This window comes from Delphinus delphis, chromosome 4 (genome assembly GCF_949987515.2).
Source record: "Delphinus delphis chromosome 4, mDelDel1.2, whole genome shotgun sequence".
NCBI lineage: Eukaryota > Metazoa > Chordata > Mammalia > Artiodactyla > Delphinidae > Delphinus > Delphinus delphis.
In genome coordinates, this window is record NC_082686.1 from 104,095,746 (window position 1) to 104,119,259 (window position 23,514).

General features: G+C 37.0%; 1 protein-coding gene across 1 annotated transcript in view; it reads left to right on the forward strand.

Annotated features, from left to right (window-relative positions):
* IFT80 (intraflagellar transport 80) overlaps positions 1 to 23,514 on the forward strand; it is a 105,435-nt gene that overhangs the window by 1,701 nt on the left and 80,220 nt on the right. The window contains exons 2-4 of the mRNA XM_060010018.1: positions 10,945 to 11,027; positions 13,863 to 14,085; positions 23,344 to 23,454. Coding sequence (XP_059866001.1) covers positions 10,992 to 11,027; positions 13,863 to 14,085; positions 23,344 to 23,454 — 370 coding nt within the window. The 5' untranslated portion in view covers positions 10,945 to 10,991. The remainder of the gene's footprint in view (positions 1 to 10,944; positions 11,028 to 13,862; positions 14,086 to 23,343; positions 23,455 to 23,514) is intronic.

Consider the following 23,514-nt stretch of genomic DNA (forward strand, 5'->3'; position numbering starts at 1 on the left):
GGTCAAGGATGTTTTCAAAATATTAGAAAAATTTTGAGCTAAGGAATGACTTGGTAAAAAAAAAAAATTAACAGTAGTTATGTGGGATGTGTAAAAAGGGAAAGAGACTGAGATCAGGCATGGCTTAGTTGGATTATTACTGTCCAGTCCTCCATGTAGGAGGTGCCTACGCAGTAGAAAGGTAAAAATCTGGACACATTTTGGGGGAAAATCTATAGCTTTTGTAGGTTTTAATGGTTAAGAGTCTGAACCCTTAAAGTTAGTCGGATTCTATTTTTTATGAATCCCTGGATTAGTGATGAGGCGATAAGAAAGATAAGTCACAAATAAATCCTAGTTTTACTGCCTTTGATGGTTGCTTTAAATAATGATTGGTCTTAGTGACTGATAAGAAATGTAATTTCAGTAAATCAATAAAGTGACCAATAGCTTTAGATTTAGTTGAACCTAACCATGCTCCACTCAGAATAAATATTTTTTAAGCAGACTTAAACCAGGTTGTATAACATAGGAAAGAAATTCATAACAAACAGCTACAGTGGAGACAAATCTAGAGTGAAAGTAGGGCACTCAGAAAAAGTGAAGAAGTGATTTGAGAAGAGATTAGGATCACAAGAAATAAAGACTTGATTGATCCCTGCCAGTACTTTGGATAAAAAGAAGCTGGTCCAATTGGGATGGACTAGGTTACAATGATCTTGGAAAGTATAACCAAGTCTCATCTTTCTGGTCCAAAATCATCTACTAACAACCATTATCTATAATTTCAGGCAGTCTGAGAAGAGAACGCTTACTTTTTATATTTCAAAAAGTTGTACCCCACAGGAAGAAATAAGAATAAGTTCAAGGGGAAAAATTGGAATAGAATTAAAATTAACATTTGCAATTCTTTAAGTGCATAGTTAGATTTTGTCATCATTATAATAATATGTGTTTTGTCTACCTTCTAATGTGGTTACAGCATTTCTTATGTGGTTACAGCATTTCATAAAGTCTGAAATTAGATTTGTGGGTAAATGTTTAAAATATTAACAAAGTTTGTAATTAATTGTGAATATTTGGATTAATTAGACATTAAATAATAGATCAAAATGAATAAACATGAATTTATGTAAGTAATGTATAAATACTTAGAGAATATTGTTCAAGATGAATAAATTGGATATAGACACAGGAGAGATAGTAATGAATATTCCTCTTGATAATATAAGCCCCCTAGAACACCAGTCTTGTTGAAACTCTCACCCATCTTAACATAGAAAAAAATGGGAAGTGAGGAAATGGAGCAGTTTTGGGGGATGGACTGTTTTGAAAAATGAGTATGTTTTTATTCATATAGGTTGAGATTAGGAAAGGTATATACAGTGGGCATTAGAGGTGGAGAATATAGTTCAGAAGGGAAAATAGGGTGAGATAGAGTTACAAGAATAGTTGGGACACTAAAAATAGATTAGATTTTTAAGGTTGTGAGTAGAGAGAGGATAGCACTAGAGAATGTACATTCTTAGAATATAGGAAGAAGAAATAATTATAGTAATGTCTCAGAGAGGACTTTGTAGATTACAAGTGACAGAAAATCCAATCCAAATTGTCTTGAGAAAAAAAAATTAACTTCCATAACCAAAAAGTTAGGTGAGTATAACTGGATTCAGTGTTCAAACAAAGACACTAGGATTGTGCTTCTTTCTTTGTTCTGCTTTGCATTTCCTTGTCTTGGCATTATTCTCAGGCTTCACGTAGTGGTCTCTGACACCTCCAGGCTCTCCCCTTGCCCTGGTAAGGTGTTACAGTAACTCTAGCCTCAAATTTCCTAAACTTAAAGACCTGGGGGTTAAGAAGTGTCTTTCTTCCCCATCTTTTAGTTAAATAAAAGTTTCTATTGGAGATCTCTAATTGACTTAAGCCTAGGTCTCATGCTAGCTCCATTGAAGCCATATGGCTAAGAGTGAGGAAGTGGTGCTCCAAGAAGAAATTCTTTGTAGCTAGGAAAAGAGTGAATATATGCAGGGTGACAAAAACACCAATTTTCACTATAAATAGCTAACAATTATTAAGTTCTTACTATGTTTCAGGCACTCTACTGGACATTTGTAAGATGCCTTTTTTTTTTTTTATCCTCATGTCTACTTTATCTCATTTAATCATCATAACCAACCTGTGAGGTAGGCATTATTAACCCCATTTTGTATACAGAAGAAAACAAAGTGCAGTATTTGGAAGATCTCTAGCTGAGAGTTTCAGTAAGAAGTGGGTCAAATGCAGTAGAAACTGCAAAGAGAATGAGAATGGTGATCTTACGAAAAATAACATTTATTAGGGTTTTTTTTAATGCAGAAATGCATAAAGAAGAAAGCAAAATTGGACCATAATCCTATCATTCAGATAATTCTATATTAAAAATATAAATGTATAGATAAAATATTATGAACATGATAAAAACATCAAACAGTATAAAAACATATAAAATGAAAATTAAAAGAGTGCCTTCTCACCCCAGTGTCCCTAACCTCATGAAGGTCTCCGTTAAGTGTCCTGCATATCTTCCGAGAAGAATGTTTTAGTATCCAATAACTTGAATATATATTCCTCCCTTTTTTTTTAACACAAAAGGGATTGAGTTATATAATACTGCTGTATACTTTGTTTTTGTCATTTAACATATTATAGACATCTTTCTGTATCAATACATATAGATTCATCTCATTTTTTAAATAGTTGTACAGCACTCTAGTTTATCGGTTGAGTGTAATTTTTTTCTATGCTAGTTGATGAATTAAAAGGATGAATTAAAGACGACTACTTATTTTTAAATTTGTGAATAACATGGTTTATTGGCTAGAATTTATTAGGCCGTCCTGCAAAAGGATATAACCAATGTGAATAATATTAAAGTATGGTTGGCAAGAGCTAGCTCTAATTTAGCTAAAATTGCAAGGAAATGTAAATACCACTGCATATATCAATACATACACTTCAGATACCTACAGGAAGTGGAGTGGCATGGAGGTTGGAGGTCTTTAGTAAGTGAACTATACTGCCATTCGTAAGCCTGTTCCATTGCTTGTTAGGTGTTTGAATAACCTGTCCCTGGAAATGGTGAACCTGCTGCTGCCTTCCCTGCCGTATAAGAGATCTCAGCTCTAGTCTTCAAGTGGTTTTATGATGGGACCAATCTGAATAAAAGATCTGCTTCTCTCTCCCTCCTCTCTTTACTGGAAAAGAGGCATAGGAGTCTAATCAGAGCTATCAATTTGGAAAATTGTTGATAAAAATTGTACTTCTAAAAATAGGGCCTTGGGTAGTCATCAGCAAACCATTAATTTCAACTGTTAATATCAACACCCAAGGATTAGACAATATGCAAATGACCCAAACAGAACTTGGTATAAATGCACTTGTGATCTAGCTCTTGGATTTCTTATCTCTCCTTCACATTCTTGTTTACTTCGTAGGCTTTCTGCTACCTCTTATCTATAGGTACATTCTTGTTGACAAGTCATACCTTCCCTCTTTCCTGCCTAAAATTTTTCTCATTTTGTTAGTGCTTTTATGTTTTAGTTTTCTTAAATCTAATTCATTTCTTTTTTCTTTTTTTGTAAACCATCTTAACCACTTTTAAGTGTACAGTTCGGTGGCATTAAGTACATTCATATTGTTGTGCTACTGTCACCTCCATCCATCTGCAGAACTCTTTTCATCTTGCAGAACTGAATCTCTGTACCCATTAGATAGAAACTCCCTGTTCCTCCTTCCGTCCAGGCAACCACCATTCTACTTTTTGTATCTATGAATTTGACTACTTTATGTACTTCATATAAGGGAAATTATATAGTATCTGCCCTTTTGTGATTGACTTCTTTCATTTAGCATAATGTTAAGTCTAATCCTTAACATTAATTCTTAATTCTATTTTCTTGGTTCTAATTCTGTTCCATGTTGTAAATACTTATATCTGGAACATGCGTGTGTAATCTATGATGAATATTTAAATTTCTAGTTTTTGATAGTACTGTATAGAGTTCTGTAATAAATAGGCTTGTATAGTTTGTATATGTATCTTGGTGTACATTTATATGTATATGACAAATTCCTATGACTAGGAATTCCTCCCAGGGTAGATTCCTTATATATACTTCTTTTGAATCAATAGCTTCTAACTCAAAATATGACAGATGTGTCAGATTGGCAAAGCCTAGGTAATTTGCCTATGTCCTAGCTGTAAGGAGGGCTAGAGAGGAAATAATTTGTTTTTTATTTATAAGGTAGGAAATTCCCCAAAGGTAGAAAATGTAGTCAAAAGTGTTGGTGGGGGGCAGAACAAAACAATCAATGACCGTTAGCACCAGTTTTCCTGCTCTTCAATAATGTATGTGACTGACTCTTTCTCTGTATGCCAGGGCTGGGTTCTGGCTGGGTTTTTGCATTTGGCCACTTTGACAACAGAAAAATGGTATCTAGTTGTTTTCATTTTCATTTCTTTAATTAAAATTGAGGCTGTGACTTATTTCATGTTTTTGATTGCCCGCTGACCATCTGTATTTATGTTTCTGTGAACTGTCAATTTATATGTGTTTACAAAAAGAAGTACCCCATTATCAGTGTCCTTGATCAAATGACTTCATAGGGGACCATGCTGTCTTAGTTATCTTCTGTTTCTATAGTACTGCCAATCAATCCCTGTCCACTGGTTCCTTCTCCTTTGCCCCCAAACATACTTCTTACATAGTATGTAAGAAGAAAAACGCAGAGCCTAGTGTGCCTGGAGCAGTTTGAGTGAAAAGAGAGAGGAAACAGGAGATGAGGTCAGAGAAATGATGTTGTCTATTAGGGCTCTCCAGAGAAAGAAGAGTTAATGTTGAAGTCATTAGTCTTAGGGCTGGAAACTCGGGCAAAATTTCTGTGTTGTAGTCTGGCAGCAGAATTCCTTCTTCTTGGGGAAATCTTGGTTTTTGCTCTTAAGGCCTTCAACTGATTGGATGAGGCCCACCCAAATTATGCAGGGTGATGTGCTTTACTTACTTCAACTGATTGTCAGTTTTAATCACCTCTAAAAAATAGTTTTTTTTTGTTTTTCTTTTTCTTTTTTGCGGTACACAGGCCTCTCACTGTTGTGGCCTCTCCTGTTGCGGAGCACAGGCTCCCGACGCGCAGGCTCAGCGGCCATGGCTCACGGGCCCAGCCACTCCGCGGCATGTGGGAATCTTCCCAGACTGCGGCATGAACCCGTGTCCCCTGCATCAGCAGGCGGACTCTCAACCACTGCGCCACCAGGGAAACCCTAAAAAATAGTTTTGTAGTAACGTTTAGTCTTGTGTTTGCCCAAATAACGGCACCATCTTGCAGCCAAGCTGACACATAAGATTAACCATCACGATACGAGTCCAGATCAATAAAGGCTTTGAACACCATTGTAAGACCTTTGTTTCAGGGGCTTCCCTGGTGGTGCAGTGGTTAAGAATCCGCCTGCCAATGCAGGGGACATGGGTTCGAGCCCTGGTCTGGGAAGATCCCACATGCCATGGAGCAACTAAGCCCATGCGCCACAACTACTGAGCCTGCACTCTAGAGTCTGCTAGCCACAACAACTGAGCCTGTGTGCCACAACTACTGAAGCCTGCGTGCCTAGAGCCCGTGCTCTGCAACAAGAGAAGCCACTGCAATGAGAAGCCTGGAAACTGCAGTGAAGAGTATCCCCTGCTCGCTGCAATTAGAGAAAACCTGTGCGCAGCAACGAAGACCCAATGCAGCCAAAACAAAACAAAACAAAAAAACACCTTTGTTTTAACTCTGAGTGAGACAGGAAGCCATTGGAGAGTTTTGAGTGGAGAAGCACCATGACCTATTTTAAAATTCACTTTGGCTGCTATGGTGAGCATAGATTGTGAGGGGTTAGGAGGTCAACTAGGAGGATATTATAGTTCAGGTTAACAGGTGATGGCACCTTGGACTGGAGCCATAGTAGTGGGGGTCATGAAAGTCAGGTATTTTGAAGCTAGATCATACAGGTTTTGTTTTTTACAAATTGGATTTGGAATGTGAGAGAAGAGTCAGTGATTATTCCAAGGTTTTTGGCCTGTGCAACTGGAAGGATGGAATTGCCATTTACCGAGATGGGTAAGGCTGTGGGAGGAGCAAAGTTGGAGGAAAGATCAGGGGTTTGATTTGGATCTTAAGTTTTTAGGTGTCACACATTCAAATAAAGTTGTCAAATAATCAGTTAGCTAAAAAGTCTGGGATTCAGTGCAGAGGTCTGAACTGGAGATATGAAATTGGGAGTTGTCACTAGGTAGTCAATAAATTTAATCTTATATTAAGCCATGAAACTGGGTGAGATCACCATGGCAGTGAGTATAGATACAGCAGAGGTACAAGGATGAGTGCACAGTTTAAGGTTAGGGAAATTAGGAGAAAAGGTTGGGGATATTTATTCCCTCTATAACTCTGCAATTCCTTTCCCTCCCTAAACTGCCTATTAAAGTAAATCCTAACAACCTTATTAGCAGGATTGAAAAGGAATTCCCACAGAGTTACATGTGGTCCTAGCAAGACTGCCCTTTCCTGTCTTATAAAACTCTTCATCAACACTACAAACCACCTAAGAGAACAGTTCAGGAAGAAGCCTACAATTTAAATTGATTATACACCTTCCTTTATTCGACGATTGGGACTATTCCATCATACCTTACAACCCTGTTTCCCTCCGTCTCTACATTCAAGGCTCTTAATTCCCTGCATTAGTTCATTATTAGATTTAGCTGTTGATGACAGTAACTTAAACATGATAAAACTTTATTTTCTATCACTTAAAAGGCTAAATAGGACTGATAGGACTCTCTACAAGGTCAAGAATCTTGGTTCCTTCTATCTTGTTGCTGCTATATATATGGTCTTGATGGCATGGCAGGGAGAGGGTTACTCTTAAATTCCAAGTTTTTATTTGCCAATAATGCTGATTTATATAACTTTTATAAGAGGTAGTAGTGTGGATTTTATAAGAGGTAACTCATTTACTTTTCATATTACTACTGTGGGTAACCAATACTGTTGGGTAGAGTTATCTACCCCCCTCAAGATATAAGTTCCAGATTGGGCCACGAGGTTGATGGTGTTGTAATATCCCCATTGGGTTTAAGAATTGTTAATGTCCTATGTGGCTACACCCAGTTTCAAGGGCAGTTGAGAAATGTAATCTTTATTCTGGATGGCCAGGTATGCAGCAAAAATTCAGATTCTTCTACCACAGAAGTAGGGATGAATGAAAGAGAACAGCTGGCTGTTTTTACCATCTCCCACCATCTGTCCCAAACTCTTAGCTCTTCACCATTTAAATCCTACTACTCTACCTTTTGGAACTCACAGTATGTCATTGGCCAAATCTGTGTTCTCAACCTTTACTCTAAAACTTCATAGTTTTCCCCTTTAACTTCACAGTCTAACTTAAATCTGGTTGTTTCCTAAGGAAACTGCTTTCCTCTTGGCTGTTTCAAATGGAGGTTGTTTTGCCTTCCAGACTCCCATGTGTCAGAGGGCCTTGTTTCTCATTAGTGTTTCTGCACAACTGACTGTCTTCCCCTTTCCTCTCTACAATCCCTTAGTCCCTTTGAGATAAGTCTTGTGAGATCAAACCGTTATCTACTCTGCCTTTTTGTAGTCATCTACAGATCTCTTCTTTTTTCCTCATTCAATGAATAGTATTTTAGCACCTGGGTAACTGTGTCTATCTCCACCACTATTCTTGTCATTATTCTCAGTGATTTAACATCCTGAAATCAATTCTTCCATCCCCTGGCCTCTCAGTTACCTTGACCTTGGCCAACCACTTTGACAGGCTTAACCTACTTCATCCTTACCAATATCTATACTCTCCCCCAAAATCTGTTTTAAGCATCTCATTGTATATCTCCACTTGTCTTTCTCTAGTTTAATTCCTCTAGAAGCTTAATGCTGACAATTCTTCAGGCTTCAGTAGGACTTCTAGGCCATTGAAGCTACTACCTTTTCAAGTTCTGCTGGGTAGTCTCATCCCATGGCTTTGAACATGATCTTTGTGCTGATAACCCTCAAACTGACATCTCAATGATATCACCAGCTCTGACCTCTTGCTTGACTCCAGACTCGTATATCCAATTTCTCCTTGAATTCTTCATTCGGATATCTAATAGGCACCTTAAACTTAGCATACCCAAAACAGAGTTTTTATATCATCCCTTTCAACCTGTTCCTCCCTTAGTTTTCTTCATTTCAGTAAATGGCAACTCTTTTGTACCTGTTGAAACTTTAGAGTCATTTTTGACTCCTCTTTCTCTTAAACTGAATTCATCAACAAATCCTGTGGAATCTTCTTTCAAAATATATTCAGAATATGACTACTTCATATTATTTGCACCACTACTGCCTTCCTCATGAATCCACTTTCATTTCTCTTCTGGATCATTGAAATCGTAACTGGCCTCCCTGCTTCCAGTGTTGCTCATGTTTGCTTTTTTTTGGTCATACCATCCATAGTGTCATCCATAGTGACACTTTAAAAAATATAAGTCAGATATTATCACTCTACTGGCTTCTCTGTTCATTTAGAAGAAAAAAAATGAAGCTTTTATTGTGGTTTTCCCACCTCTATGTGATCTGTGTCCCTCCCTCCTCTTCCCCAATTTCCTGCCATCCCCTTCACTCACTCTGTATTGGCCATACTGGCCTTCGTGATCTGACTTAGCATTAATGATTTAAAAGCATAACTAGCTACTGTATTTAGAAGAGTTTGAAGGGTAAATGTAGGAACAGGAAGATCAGTTCTGGACCTACTGAAATAATTGAGGATGATGGTGGCTTTAGACTTATGATGGCAGTACTGAGAAGTGGCCAGATTTGGAGTATATTTTGGTAGTTTGGTGATCGGATTTCCTGGGCATATTTTTTCCTCTTAAGCGCCATGAATGTTAACCCACGCTGGACCAAAGACAGCTTATAAATGATTTTTAGTAGCAAAGGCATAGTTGCTCCTGTCTTCTGCCTATATATAGTTGCAAAATAGATTTTTCAATGCTCTAGAAATTTTCTTTTATTCCCCCTCCCACCCCACCTACCACTGACTAGTCAGATCCTTGGTGACCAAGGCTTTTGGGCAGATAAAAACACCTCAGTGCATCCCCAGGCAGCTCTGCACTTCCCTGAATTGGCTGTGCTCTAATACTACTTCTCCTTTATTCCTCTATTCAGTCTCACATCAGAATGCCCATATCCTTCATGCAGATGATCTCAGCTAAATAGGATGTATGGGGAAGAGCTTTCTGAGCAAAAGAGAATCTTCCCAATGTTCGGATGCCAGCCTCCTCTTTCTCTGATTCCTTGGCACCACGTTTCTGTATAGTTGCAGATTACTTTCTCATGAAAAACATACTGCATTTACTACTTATATGGGATAATGATTTCTTTTGGTGAGGAATGATTCCTAATTATTATGGATTTCAGCACTTTGAGGTATTTTGATATAGGCTACATCATGCCTTTAAAGTTTCTGAATGTAGTTGTATATTCAGACTATATATATATTTTTTTTCTTGTCTATTATGTTGTTTCTTATTTCCAGAATCAACAAGTTATCTGCCTTTATTCTTTTAAAATCCTTATAAGCTGGGTAAATTTGAATTATTGTGAAAAAGCAGCATGTATTTACATTTTTCCCCCCTCTAATTGAAGGAGGTCTGATAGAAAGAAGGAAGTAGTTTTGAGAAAGGTGCTAAAACTCCTAAGGACGAAAAGTGAACCTTAGAAGTGTGCCTAGGAGAAATTGTTTTCTTGCTCTGGACGCTATACACAGATTCATACTTTTAAAGTTGAACATAAATCGTGTTAAATGAACTGGAGGAGAGAGGTTTCTGACCTTAGCTGCATATTGACTGGATAGAAAACTTCAGATTTTTTTCTGTGGTCTTAACAATTTTCTCCCCATTCTCACGAATTTATGAGTACAATAAGTGAAAAAGGTGCTTTGAGATAAAGCTGTATTTAGCACCTTGCCAATCTAAAAGTCTTCTGGATTTGAGAGAATGAGAAATTATCTAAGGTAGGCCCACTGAATTCTTATCTATAATTCACACCTTCTTTGATGTAGTTAGCAGTAATTTTCTACTTGGTGAAGAGCATTTTTTCCCTTTAATTACACTTTCATTTATTTTTTTCTCTAGGCTAGTGATATTACTCAGAAAGAATCCCACAACTATAAATTGGATTCAGACAATTTAGCATTTTCTTGATTTGTATCTTTTGATAGCATGATTATTTGAGAGTGTGTTACTCTTGTTTTTCTAAATTTTTGTTTGCTATTTACATTGTGATTTTTATATAGCTTTTATAATAGATTTATTACCTCTCTTTTAAATAACTCGCTTATTTTTCACTTTGCCACCATGGCAACCATAACTGTTGGGCAGTGTATCTACATCCAACAGAATGTAAATCTCAGATTGGATCACTAGGTTGATGATGTCATAGTATTCCCATGTGGGTTCTATAACTAAAGCTCAAAATATGTATCTTAGCCCTCGATCAGACCTTTGGAATTTATTTTATTGTGTATCCATTCAACAGGACCAACATTGATCTGCCATTGAACAGTTCCCAGTTTAAAAAATCTTTTGATTAGGTCTCAGGACAGCCCTTGGAAATTATTTACCTGGCCAGATTTAGTGGCATTCTGTACATGTAGGACTGTTTTAGGCAGCTTGTAGAGGACTTCCGGCATCCAACCCAAGGCCTCCATCACTCACTTGCCAGAATTAGCACACTGACTAGTTTTCTTCCTCTTTCCATGTATTTGTTGCCAGCAGGATTGAAAGTGTTTTGGTGTCCTTGGGGTGCTAAGATGTTTTGTTTACTTTCAATTTTTTGTGTATATATGTTTGTTTTTAATGCAGATTCTATATTTTCCCCCTTTTATTTTTACAGTGAGTACAATCAAGTGGCATTTTAAAATTTTGCTGGAAGGTGGAGACATGAGACTGAAGATATCTCTTTTAAAAGAACCAAAGCATATCCTTTTAATACTTATAAACCTTATTGTGATCACCTTACTATAGTATTATTAAAAGTTTTCTTCTATTTTTGTAGTCTAGTTGGATAATGGATTTTTTTCATTCCTTTATTGGTAGTTTCACTAAATTGTTCCTGAAATATTTGAGGTCTTGTGTTGCAGGTAATTCTCCAATGCAAACTATTTGCTCTAAATCTTACTTTCAAATTTTTATTGACATTTTTTCTTACTCTACTTAAGTACTACTATACTTAAGTACATAAAAAACAGTTTTTGTTTAGTCTAATGAAATCTTAAAGAGAAGTTTTTTAAAAATCAAGTAATTTATCTGTTGGTATGATCTAGTATGTTTTCATTGAGTTCTGCTCTATTTCTTCTTACTCACGATAAAGTGGAGGGTAAGCTGGGGAAATCTGAGCAGTTAGACCTTTATTATTTCACGTGGGAAGGGGGCAATTATAAATATTTCTCAAACGCATGACCCTATATTTTGTCAGCAAGAACTCCCAGTTATGTGTCAGGAATATATGATAGGCCCCTTTACCTTCATTCTTAGTTATTTAGACCAGTGCTTCTAAAAGTATCATCTGTGGACTTTATTGCAGGTCTGTGAAGGGATAAGTAAAGAAATTGAAGGTAAGAAGGAAGAAATTTTTGTAGCAGTTTGATAGTCACAACATCCAAATATAAGATCATTTTTCTAGTAATTCATTTTTATTTTATCTTAGAAAATGTTGATCTGTAACAGATTTGAAATAAAGAAAAATAGGATCCTTCAGAGACAGAGAAGCACTGTTTTAGACATTTGATCAAACGCTTTGAATTAATATTGTCTTGTCTGCTTCTTTTACCGTTTGAGTGAAGATATAATTCCTTTTATTTCTCCTTAAATCATTTTTATTCTCTTTTAAAAGTGTGCCCCCAGGAGTTCATGCTGCTTACAATCTTTTAGATTTTGACTATGTCTATTGTCTGCTTTTACCTTTTCAAGCTGAAGAATAACAGTCTTTTTAGACTTTCTTATTCTGGCAGTCCTCTCATTTCTCCTGTAATTTTAGTTAACTTATTAGTTTGAAGACATGTCACGTATGTCTGATGTGTACTTACATCAGTTTTTATGAGGATAAGCTTAGTATTTTTTGTTTTGGGGCGTGTGTGTATGTGTATTTTCTTTCTTTCTAGATTATGCCTGACACTCTCCCTTTTTAAAGGTTTTACTTAACATTGTTTAAGCTATAGCAGTTATACTTGAAGAATTTTTTCAGTAATGGTCTAATGGGACATCCAGATCCTTTTGTTTAGATTCTACTTTGAATTCTGAGTATTCCAATGCCACTTTATTACCTATTTGTGCAGTCTCTTAAGAACTTTCCATAATTTCTTTTTTACCTTTTTGGTTATTTTGCTTAATCTATCATATTTTGAAGTATTAAAAAAAAATCTTAGACCATCCCAGAATTAACTTGGCACATAGTGTCTTTCTTTTTCCTTAGAGTTTACTGATTGCTTGGATGAGCCAGTAGAAAGCATTGGTGAGAAGAGAAGGCAGTAAAATGATTATACAATAACAACAAAAGAGCAAACAACCCAACCAGGATAATGTGGTAATATACAAATCCACATATAAGCAGGAGAAAGCATCTCAAAAATGACAAACTGAAGTGCCTTCTCTAGATACACAGCTCTGCTAGGGTAAGCAGCCTGTTCTGATGGTGGAAGTGAGGGCTACTTGAACACCTCAGTTTATAGAAATCCACTTGATAAATCAGAGACTGAAAAAATAGGTTAAAGTAAGAATTTTAGGGTTCATATTTTATCCATATTACCTTGTAGGTACAGTAAATTGTAATTGAATTACTTCCTGAATTTAATGTCAGGAAATTTGGTAGGATTTTAGTTTCAGCTGTTAAGCTGTAGGTTTTTTCCTAGGTGAATTATTATAATGTGTCACTTAAGCAGGTATTTTACTGTTAGATTTCAGTCTTTTTTTCTTTCTTTCTTTTTTTTTTAATAAATTTACTTATTTATTTATTTTTGGCTGTATTGGGTCTTCATTGCTGCTCACAGGCTTTCTCTAGTTGTGGCGAGCGGGGGCTGCTCTTCATTGCAGTGTGCGGGCTTCTCATCGTGGTGGCTTCTCCCGTTGAGGAGCACAGGCTCTAGGCGTGCAGGCTTCAGTAGTGGCTTGCGGGCTCTAGAGCGCAGGCTCAGCAGTTGTGGCGCACGGGCTTAGTTGCTCCGCGGCATGTGGGATCTTCCCGGACCAGGGCTCGAACCCGTGTCCCCTGCACTGGGAGGCAGATTCTCAACCACTGCGCCACTAGGGAAGTCCCGTCAGTCTTATTTTAACACTTGATTTTTGAAAACTTTTATCAAAATAATACATGCTTATTCTAATAACTTAAATGAAACGGATATATGTAAATAAAAAAAGCATAGTTCCCTTTTCTCCCCACTTACTCCCCAATGGGTTAGAGTCGATCCTTTCATTCCTTTTGTTCTGTTAGATGTCTTTGTATCTTTTGCCTCGTTTATGGAATACTTTGTAACACAATTTAAAAATTTTCATATAGTCAAATCTTTCTTTTTTTCTCTTTTGGCACCTGGGTTTCTTATCTTGCTTTCCATTCTTCTTACAACTGTTTTGATAGATGCTTATTTTCTTTTCCTTATATGGAAAAAATATGAAAGTCATAAAATGAAAAATAGGCTTAGAAGCTTGAAACATTTGGTCCTATTTTATACTCTTCTTATAATCTGCATCTGCAAAATATTGTATTTATTAAGACTGAAGACTTTTGTGTGTGTTTTATATCTCCTTAACATGGTGACACATCAAGAATTAGTAAGCTGTGTGGGCTGGAATACTGCTGAAGAACTGTATTCATGTAGTGATGATCACCAGATAGTGAAGTGGAACTTGTTAACTAGTGAAACAAGTCAAATAGTAAAGCTGCCTGATGATATTTACCCAATAGATCTTCACTGGTTTCCGAAAAGTTTAGGCATAAAGAAACAAACTCAAGCAGAAAGCTTTGTTCTCACAAGTTCTGATGGTAAGTTTTAAATAAATGTTATATGCTAATCTTTATACTTAAAAGACATAACATTTTAGTATGACATGTTTTGAGTTGTTTATCCATTTCCTATGTAGTCAGTTCGTCTGTGTATAGGCTATAAAACTATTGTCATAGAAGAAGATGAATTAAACTGGCATATACTGGGATTGAATCTGAACCTCTGGCTTTACTTTTTCTGTGCTCGCAGGTATTGTTAGGCTTTTTTCAGTTTTGGTTTCTAATTTTGTCAAATTTAACTGTATAACATAACCACACTAAAAATAGATGGTACAACACACACTCATTTAGTAAGCTATCAAATATAGTCTTTATTTTCTAGTACATGTTAATTCCTACTTACAGAGCTGGAGATTAATTTGACCATAGTTTTATTATTGGTGAGTAAAAAGCATGATTATTCTATTTTTTAAGGAAAAGTTTTAATTTTCCTAGAAATAACTTGAACTGTTTTTCATCTGTATTACACTTTACCTACTATATCAGTTAAGAGTACATTCATCAAAAGTAACAGAAACTTACTCGGCTAACTTATTCACAGATGGAGTTTTCTGGTTTACCTAGCTCCAGAGGTAGATCTTTAAGCACAACTGCATGAGACCCCTATTCTTTTTTTTTTTAAATAACACATACACAACCCCTTGAGATTTTACTTATTTATTTATTTATTATTTATTTTGCTGCGTTAGGTCTTAGTTGTGGCATGTGGGATCGTTGTTGCGGCACGCGGGATCTTGCGGCATGCGGGATCTTTCATTGCGGTGTGTGGGCTTCTCTCTAGTTGTGGTGTGCAGGCTCTTTAGTGGTGGCGCGCAGGCTCCAGAGCGCGCAGGCTCAGTAGTTGCAGCACGTGGGCTCTCTAGTTGTGGTGCACAGGCTCTACAGCGCGCGGGCTTAGTTGCCCCACAGCATGTGGGAACTTTGTTCCCTGACCAGGGATCAAACCCGCATCCCCTGCATTGGAAGGTGGATTCTTAACCACTGGACAACCAGGGAAGTCCCCAGGCCCCTATTCTTGCCATCTCTTGGATAGACTCGCCCCAAAAGGTGAGCATGATGGCAGCCAGCAGCCCAAGGCTTACCCTACAGGAAAAGAAAAGTCAGCAGAGAGAGTGCTTCTTCCTCAATATCACTTGCAGTCAACATGCAGAGAAGTCCTGGACAAGCTTGGGTCACATGCCCATCGCTGAGTGAATCATTTTAGTCAAGGGACTGGGACACTGATTGACAGAGCATGGCAGGCCTTAGGCCACCGTGGAAAGGGAAAGAGAAGAGGGCTTTTGTAGCCAGAATAGGAAAGGGATGTTATGGCAAACAATCACATCAGATTCTAATTCTTTTACATGTAATTTTTAAACTTAGTTTTCTGAATATTGATTAAATGAGATATTGTGTGAAAGAATTTGGTACAGTGCCTAGCGCTTACAAGATTGACTCTGAGCACAGCTAGAATTTAGTTTACCTCTTATGATAAAATGAAGGGTTGACTTTAAAAAAAGCTTTTAATTTTGTTATAATTTCACATTTATAGAAAGGTTGCAAGAATTGTACAAATAACTGCTGCATATCCTTTATCCAAATTCACTAGTTGTTAACATTTTGTCCCATATATTTTATCATTGCTGGTCTTTTCTCTCTCTTTCTCTCTTTCTCTCTCTCTCCCCCCTGCCTCCCCCCAACCCACATATACTTTTTTCTGAAACATTTGAGAGTAATTTATAGATATGCCACTTTAACCATAAATACTTCAATGCATTTCCTAAGAATAAGGATTTTCTGTTACTTAACCACAATACATTGATAAAAATCAGGAAATTTAACATTGATGTAATACTGTTATCTAATCTATAGTTTATATTCAAATTTTAACAATTGTCCTAATGATATCTTTTATAGAAATTTGTTTTTTTCTGGTACAGAATAACACATTGTTTTGTCATATCTCTCGAGCCTCCTTTAATCTGGAGCAACCCCTCAGTTTTTCTTTTATGATCTCCACTGTTTTGAAGAATACAGGCCTGTTATTTTTACAGAATGTCCTTCAATTCATGTTTGTCTGATGTTTCTTCATGATTAAATCCAGTTATACATTTTAGCAGCAGTACTCAGGGCATCATATTGGAAGATTCATGATGCTGATTTGACCCATTATTGGTGACTTTAACTTTGATTATTTTGAAAGGTTGTGTTCACTAAATTAATCTAGTGTAAAGTTAATGTTTTTCCCTTTTAATAAATAATTTCTGAAAGGATACTTTCAGACTATATAAAAATATTCTCTTCCTCCTCAGATTTCCTCCCACTGTCTTGGCATCTATTGATGTCTCTTGGCTGAATCATTTATTACTAAGATTGTTGCCAAATGGTGATTTTTTTTAACTCCATAATTTCTTTTATATTGATTTGTTGGTATTTTACTGCAAGGAAGAGCCTTCTGTCTCCTGCCCATTTATTTATTTGTTTACTTAGATTAGACTCATAGATTCTTATTTTATTTCTTGAGCATCCTATTACTACCATTTAAAATTTTTGATGTTACAATTGTCCCAGGTTTGGCCAGTGGGAGCTCCGTGAAGCCAGCTCAAATGAATTTTCTTTTTACCCTGGGGGGTATGTTTCCCCATCATCTTTTGAGCACTTCTTTGCTGGCACAAGATGTTCCAGGTTCATTTTGTGCTTTCCCAGTCCCAGCTTCCAAATAAGCTGTTTCTCCAAGGAGACTTGTTCTTTTCTGGGTGCTTAATGGTATTTAAAAGCCAAGATGAGTGTGCCAGGTATGCTCATTTCAATGGGATGTGTTTACTTCAAGGTCCTTTCACAGGACAGAGCTAAGAAATACGAATAGAAATGTGTATTAAAATATACAAATCTACAGCAATTTCTTCCTCCCTCCCTCCCTCTCTTCCTTTGCTTCCTTCCCCTTTCTCCCTTCCTTCCTTTCCATGATAAAAATCATGAGTTCATTCTGATACCGCCAATTCTAATTCAGCACCACAGGGTTAATTCTAGTCTTTTTTCCCCATACTTGGAAACAGTGAGGAAGCTTGGCTCCCATTACTCTCAATATATTTACTTACTTGTTTAATTCTACAATACACAGCAGGTTGTTTCAGAATTGCTAATCCATACTATTGCAAAAAAAAATAGAGTTTAATATTTTACTGTTGTTTTTATCTTTACACTGAGGATATAGAGTCAAGGATATAGAGTCAAAGTCTTGTGTTCAAAGTTACTTGGCATTTCCCCCCTACTAGTGTTGTTGCTATTCATTTAAAATATAGTTAAGTGTATTTATTTCTGTTTGTTTTCCATTTAAGGTCTCATCTCCCCATCCTTGTTGATTTGATTATTTTTTAAATATGTAAAATATTACATGGATGGTTCCACAAAGTCAAAACTATATAAAAAAATATACTCAGCAATGTCACTACTCCTACCCACCCAATCCCATACACCCTATTTTTATTTATTCCCTGTATGTAACCAATCCCTTTGGTTCTGGTTTATCCTTTCTTATTTCTTTTAGCAAAAAGAAACAAAAACATGTATATTTTCTCATTTCACCTTTTTTTTATTACATAGAAGGTGGCATACCACATATTTTCTTTTTTTTTTAACTTTTTATTTATTTTTGGCTCCGTTGGGTCTTTGTTGCTGCACGCGGGCTTTCTCTAGTTGCAGCGAGCGGGGACTATTCTTCATTGTGGTCCACGGGCTTCTCATGGTGGCTTCTCTTGTTGCAGAGCACGGGCTCTAGGCCCGTAGGCTTCAGTAGTTGCAGCATGTGGGCTCAGCAGTTGTGGCACGCAGGCCCTAGAGGACGCGGGCTTCAGTAGTTGCAGGGCATGGGCTCAGTAGTTGTGGCGCTTGCTCTCTACGGCACGCAGGCTTCAGTAGCTGTGGCGCTCAGTAGTTGTGGTGCACGGGCTTAGTTGCTCTCTGGCATGTGGGATCTTCCCGGACCAGGGATTGAACCCGTGTCCCCTGCACTGGCAGGTGGATTCTTAACCACTGAGCCACTAGGGAAGTCTACCATATATTTTCTTTTCATTTTCCTTTTTAAAGTCAATAGTGTATGAAGATTGACCTGTATCTGATGAATATGGACAGTAAATATAGTTAGTCTTGATAATTTCTGTTATCTGAGTGTTTCCCTGATTTATTAAGACTACTTAGGTACACTTAACTAAAGAATAGCTGTTTGGGTCTCTATTTCACATTGGCTTTAGGTAAAATACTTTCTGATAGGGAAAAAAATCTAAAGTAAGACAAATATCATTTAAAGATAAATTTGCAAGATTAAAAGTGGAAAAATATATTATGACTCTTGAGAAACTATAGTGTTTACTTTTTTTAGGTTTACTACAAAAACAAACAAACTAACAAACAAACAAATAAGGTAACATAACATGCTACAACTAGATGTAGGAAGAAGAGAGAACCAAAGCAGGGTAGCTGAGTATTTTCTCTTAGGCTGGGATGAGGAATATCTGGGATCCTGTGAAAGTGAAGGCAAAGGATGATAGTTCAAAGAAAAGAAGTAGAAGAGTAAGACAAGAAACAGAATCCAGAAATGTTCAAAAAAACAGAAAAAGAGGGCTTCCCTGTTGGCACAGTGGTTGAGAGTCCGCCTGCCGATGCAGGGGACGCGGGTTCGTGCCCCGGTCTGGGAAGATCCCACATGCAGCGGAGCGGCTGGGCCCGTGAGCCATGGCCACTGAGCCTGCACGTCTGGAGCCTGTGCTCCGCAACAGGAGAGGCCACGGCAGTGAGAGGCCCGCGTACGGGAAAAACAAACAAACAAACAGAAAAAGAAATGTTCAAAAAAAAAAGAAAGTGGATGCTATTGAAAGGTGGTCGGTCAAGGTGTTTCTTGCCAGATAAACATGAGAGATCATTTTATGTATCAATGCTGTATTCTCTGTTAATCAAATACTATAAAAAAGTATTATTCTGGTTTAAAAAATATATAATATGAGATCCACCCTCTTAATAAACTTTTAAGTGTACAGTGCAATATTTAATAATATAATTTTTGTGTAAGCACAATATTGTATAGCAGATCACTAGGACTTTTTCATTTTGTATGATGTTAACCCAGTACTTAAAAAATTCTTTTTCAAAATTTAGTTCTTTGTCTACGAGGTTCCCTCTTCTAGTTGGCACCAACTCTCTTCTCTTGATTTTTCTCCCCCAAGGCTGGCAAAAATGGTTACGGCTTTTGAGTTTGTTCATCACTCCTCCAGTGTTCCCTTTGTCATACCCACTCCATCTTCTGTGTTAGTGGTAACATTCAAAAAAGATCCATGGGATTTGGGCACAGGTCCTGAAATACATAAAGCAGACTTTTGCCAAGTATTTTGTCTCACCAATAATTCTCTCTTCAACATTATTACTTCTTTTTGAATATTTCATGCAGCTGTATCCTACTTTTTAGAGGAGATATTTCTTTCTTTGACAATGTATTGCAAGATTTACATTTAAAAAAGAATGATTTAAAATGCATTAGGGGAGCTGCTATGTAAAGGAATTCCGGTATAAAATCTTTTGTAAAGCCAGTAAATACTCCTTAAGTTATATTTAGTGATAGTTGAATATTTTTATACATTGTATTAGGTATCTTAAAGTAATCCTCATATTCTCTTATTAGTTAATATGTACACTTAAAATCCCACTTTAAAAAGCATTTATGTGTTCATTTCTTTCTGTCAGAAGTTAGTGGTTACTGATCTCTGGCTTTTTGCAACCATCTGCCAAAACTTTTCTGCTATTAAGCAGTCTGCAAAAGTGCTCGTGTGACCTTTTTCCTAGCACCCTATTTCAAGCCTTCTCATGTTTCCATAGACATTTCTTAAGGCATTTCTAACTTTAAGAAATGTGTTTCGTGTAATTTTAATCTACTTACTCTGTTCTTTTTCCCTTTTATAACTTTGCGGTACGCGGGCCTCTCACTGTTGGGGCCTCTCCCGTTGCGGAGCACAGGCTCCGGACGCACAGGCTCAGCGGCCATGGCTCACGGGCCCAGCCGCTCCGCGGCATGTGGGATCTTCCCGGACCAGGGCACGAACCCGCGTCTCCTGCATCGGCAGGTGGACTCTCAACCACTGCGCCACCAGGGAAGCCCTGGTCTAGCATTTTTAAAAGGTTATGGAAAAGCTGGAGAGAAGAACCAAAATAGTTAAAAGGATAACTGTGTTTTTTAAAATTTTTGATATATTTAGTTTTATATTTATGCTTTACTCTGGGGGTGCTAGTCAAGCAATTTGTAACAACCAAACTACAAAGACCAAAGATTTATTGAGTGTCAAATCTATGCAAAGAGTTGGCCTTAGTTGTTCCAGTATGTGTCTTCTGTGAGGTCATGGGAAGCAAGAATAATTTCAGCACTTGTCAGAAATTCAGTATTCGATGTTTTAGGATAAGAAATATCGGTGATCAAAAATACATAAAATTTCTAAAATACAAAGAAAAGAAAAATTTTCGGACCCTTCATTTCAGGTTCAGGAGCTATTTGGTTAATCTCTTTGGTGATAGATTCATTCGTTACATGCAACAATTTAGTATGTGGATATTTTGTGCTGGGCGATATGCTAACATTTAGTGAAACAGATTTGGATAAAGTAAATAATGGCCACTCACTATATGTCATCTTTATAGTTTCCTCTTGAGACTTTTTTCCCCTTGTATTTTCTTTCTAAAGCAATGCATTAAAAAAAGTATATCCAAATTAATTTTAAGTTAGTATCATAAAGAGTGTAATAGCCCAGTTGAATTCAAAGTAATCTTGTTAGGGCTTCCCTGGTGGTGCAGTGGTTGAGAGTCCGCCTGCCGATGCAGGGGACACGGGTTCGTGCCCCGGTCTGGGAAGATCCCACATGCCGCGGAGCGGCTGGGCCCATGAGCCATGGCCGCTGGACCTGCGCGTCCGGAGGCTGTGCTCCGCAACAGGAGAGGCCACAACAGTGAGAGGCCCGCGTACCGCAAAAAAAAAAAAAAAAAAAAGTAATCTTGTTACATTGAAAAACAACCCAGAGGTAAATATAAAATTAAAAGGAAGATATGAGGAAAAGTAGATGGCGCTAGTGGGTGGTTAGATGAAGGAAAGGGGTAGTTTATTGATGAGGGCCTAGAAAATGAGTGATGGGAAAAGACAGCTCTCAGATTGAATGAGAAAGAAAAGAATGTCAAAGTAGTCCTTTTTTTTTTAAGTTGCTAAGTATGGTTACTGAGTTGGTAAATTTAACAAATGCTGCTTACGTAAAGCACTATTGCAAATAAAAATATGACTAAGACATGGCCTTCTGAAAAGAATCACAGTCCAATAAAAAAATGCTGCAACAGAGCTACAAATATTGTGCAATGTGTGTAAAAAGGGAGAATGACTTTATTGATGGGAATAGGTTGGTGGTCAGTGAAATAACCACAGGGTGCTAAGTGTAAAATATTTTAAAGCCATCTGTATTAGAGCTCTCCAGAGAAATGTTTTAAAGCCATCTAAAGCACCTGACTTATTAAATATGTATTTTTAATGGATTGTTAATATTCGTCCAGAATCTTGAAAAGCCTTAAGTTAAAAATGAATTCAAACAAAATAAATCCTCTGAGGCAAAATTTGATTAAGCAAGCCACATTATTCTTTTGCTACAAAAAATATATACCTTTTTTTTGATCTGGGGAAAAGTTTCTAATTTTACTGTACAGTTGTCCCTCTGTATCCAAGGGGGTTTGGTTCCAGGACCCCTGTAGATACTAAAATCCACAGATGCTCAAGTCCTTTATATAAAATGGCATAGTATTTGCACATAACCTACACACATCCTCCCACATATTTTAAATCATCTCTAGACTACTTATAATACCTAATACAGTATAAATGTTGTGTAAATAGTTGTAAATACAATGTAAATGCTATGTAAATAGTTGCTGGTACAGGGTAAATTCAAGTTCTGCTTTTGGAGCTTTCTGGGTTTTTGTTTTTATTTATTTATGTATTTTTTAAATCAATTAGTTGAGTCCAAGAATGCAGAACCCTTGGAGGTGGAGGACCAACTGTACTTAATTATTTTATTACAAACTATATATTATTAGACTTCATGATCATTCAAAACCACACTGATTATTTTTTTGGCTTCCTGTAGCACTTATTCTTTGTACAGTTGATTTGTTCCCTTGACATCTCTTATATAGTTTGCTTAGGTCCTTTGAAGTTGTAAGCCTTTTGCTGTTTGCCTATATATGTGTGAACTTTTTGAGAACAGCAACTAAGTAACTTGCTTCTTTTTGTCTACCTGGTGCCTGGTACAGTGTAAAATCAAATAAGGCAAGAATTTGAAAATTTGGGATTATCAGTTATTCAATTAGTTAAACAAGGAGGCCTTTAGACTTGAGGTGACTCTAATGCTGTATACCTCTGCAAACCAAAATCTAAGCCTGTAAATGAATGCTTCAAGATTATGAAATTGAAACCTAAGGACAACCAATCACAAACAGCCAACCAGGCTTTAAGTTGTAGTCAATCAATAGTATCCTTACTTTACTTCTGCCTTTTCTCTATAGAAGTTTCTCCCTGAGCTCCTGTCAGTGGAACGTTCCTAACCACTTAAAGTTTGGCACTGCTGGATTGGAATTGATTTCTGCACAAAGTCCAGTTTTTGTTTTTGTTTTGTTTTTTTGCCAGCGTGGCTTTTGGGATCTTAGTTCCCCTACCAGGGATCGAACCTGGGCCCCCTGCAGTGGAAGAGAGGAGCCCTAACCAGTGGACCACCAGGGAATTCCCCAAAACTCAATATTTTTTAATATGCCTCAGTTTATCTTTTAACACCATTTAACTATCTTGGTTCCTCTCCTCTACACCTTTCCTAACTTTTCTATAGCCTATTTTTAAGAAAAAAAAAGCAAGACTGCGAAGTTCTGCTTAAATAGAAGGCTTTCTTGACATTCCTCTTGGCCCTCTTTGACCATATCCCAGCAGAATTTTATTGTCCCTCTGAACTATCATAGTATCATGTATATATTTCTGTCACACCACTTGTTTCAAGGTTGTATAATTTTGTTTTTGTGCCTGTTTCCCGATGGATTTGAGTGTCCCTTGAGAGTAAGAATAATTATATTATTTGCCCTGGTATCTCCCATGCCTAGCACTATGCTAACTAGTCTACTAGTAGATACTCAACAGATGTTTGTTGATTGGATAAATTAATTTAATAAAATAGATTTCTCAAGTTTAATTTCTTTTAGGCAAATTTCATCTGATTTCTAAGTTAGGAAGAGTGGAAAAAAGTGTGGAAGCTCACTGTGGAGCAGTACTTGCTGGACGATGGAATTATGAAGGAACAGCATTAGTTACAGGTAGGTCATCTGCAAAAATAACATTTAAAATGAAATTTTTAAAGAAAAATTTCCAAAGGA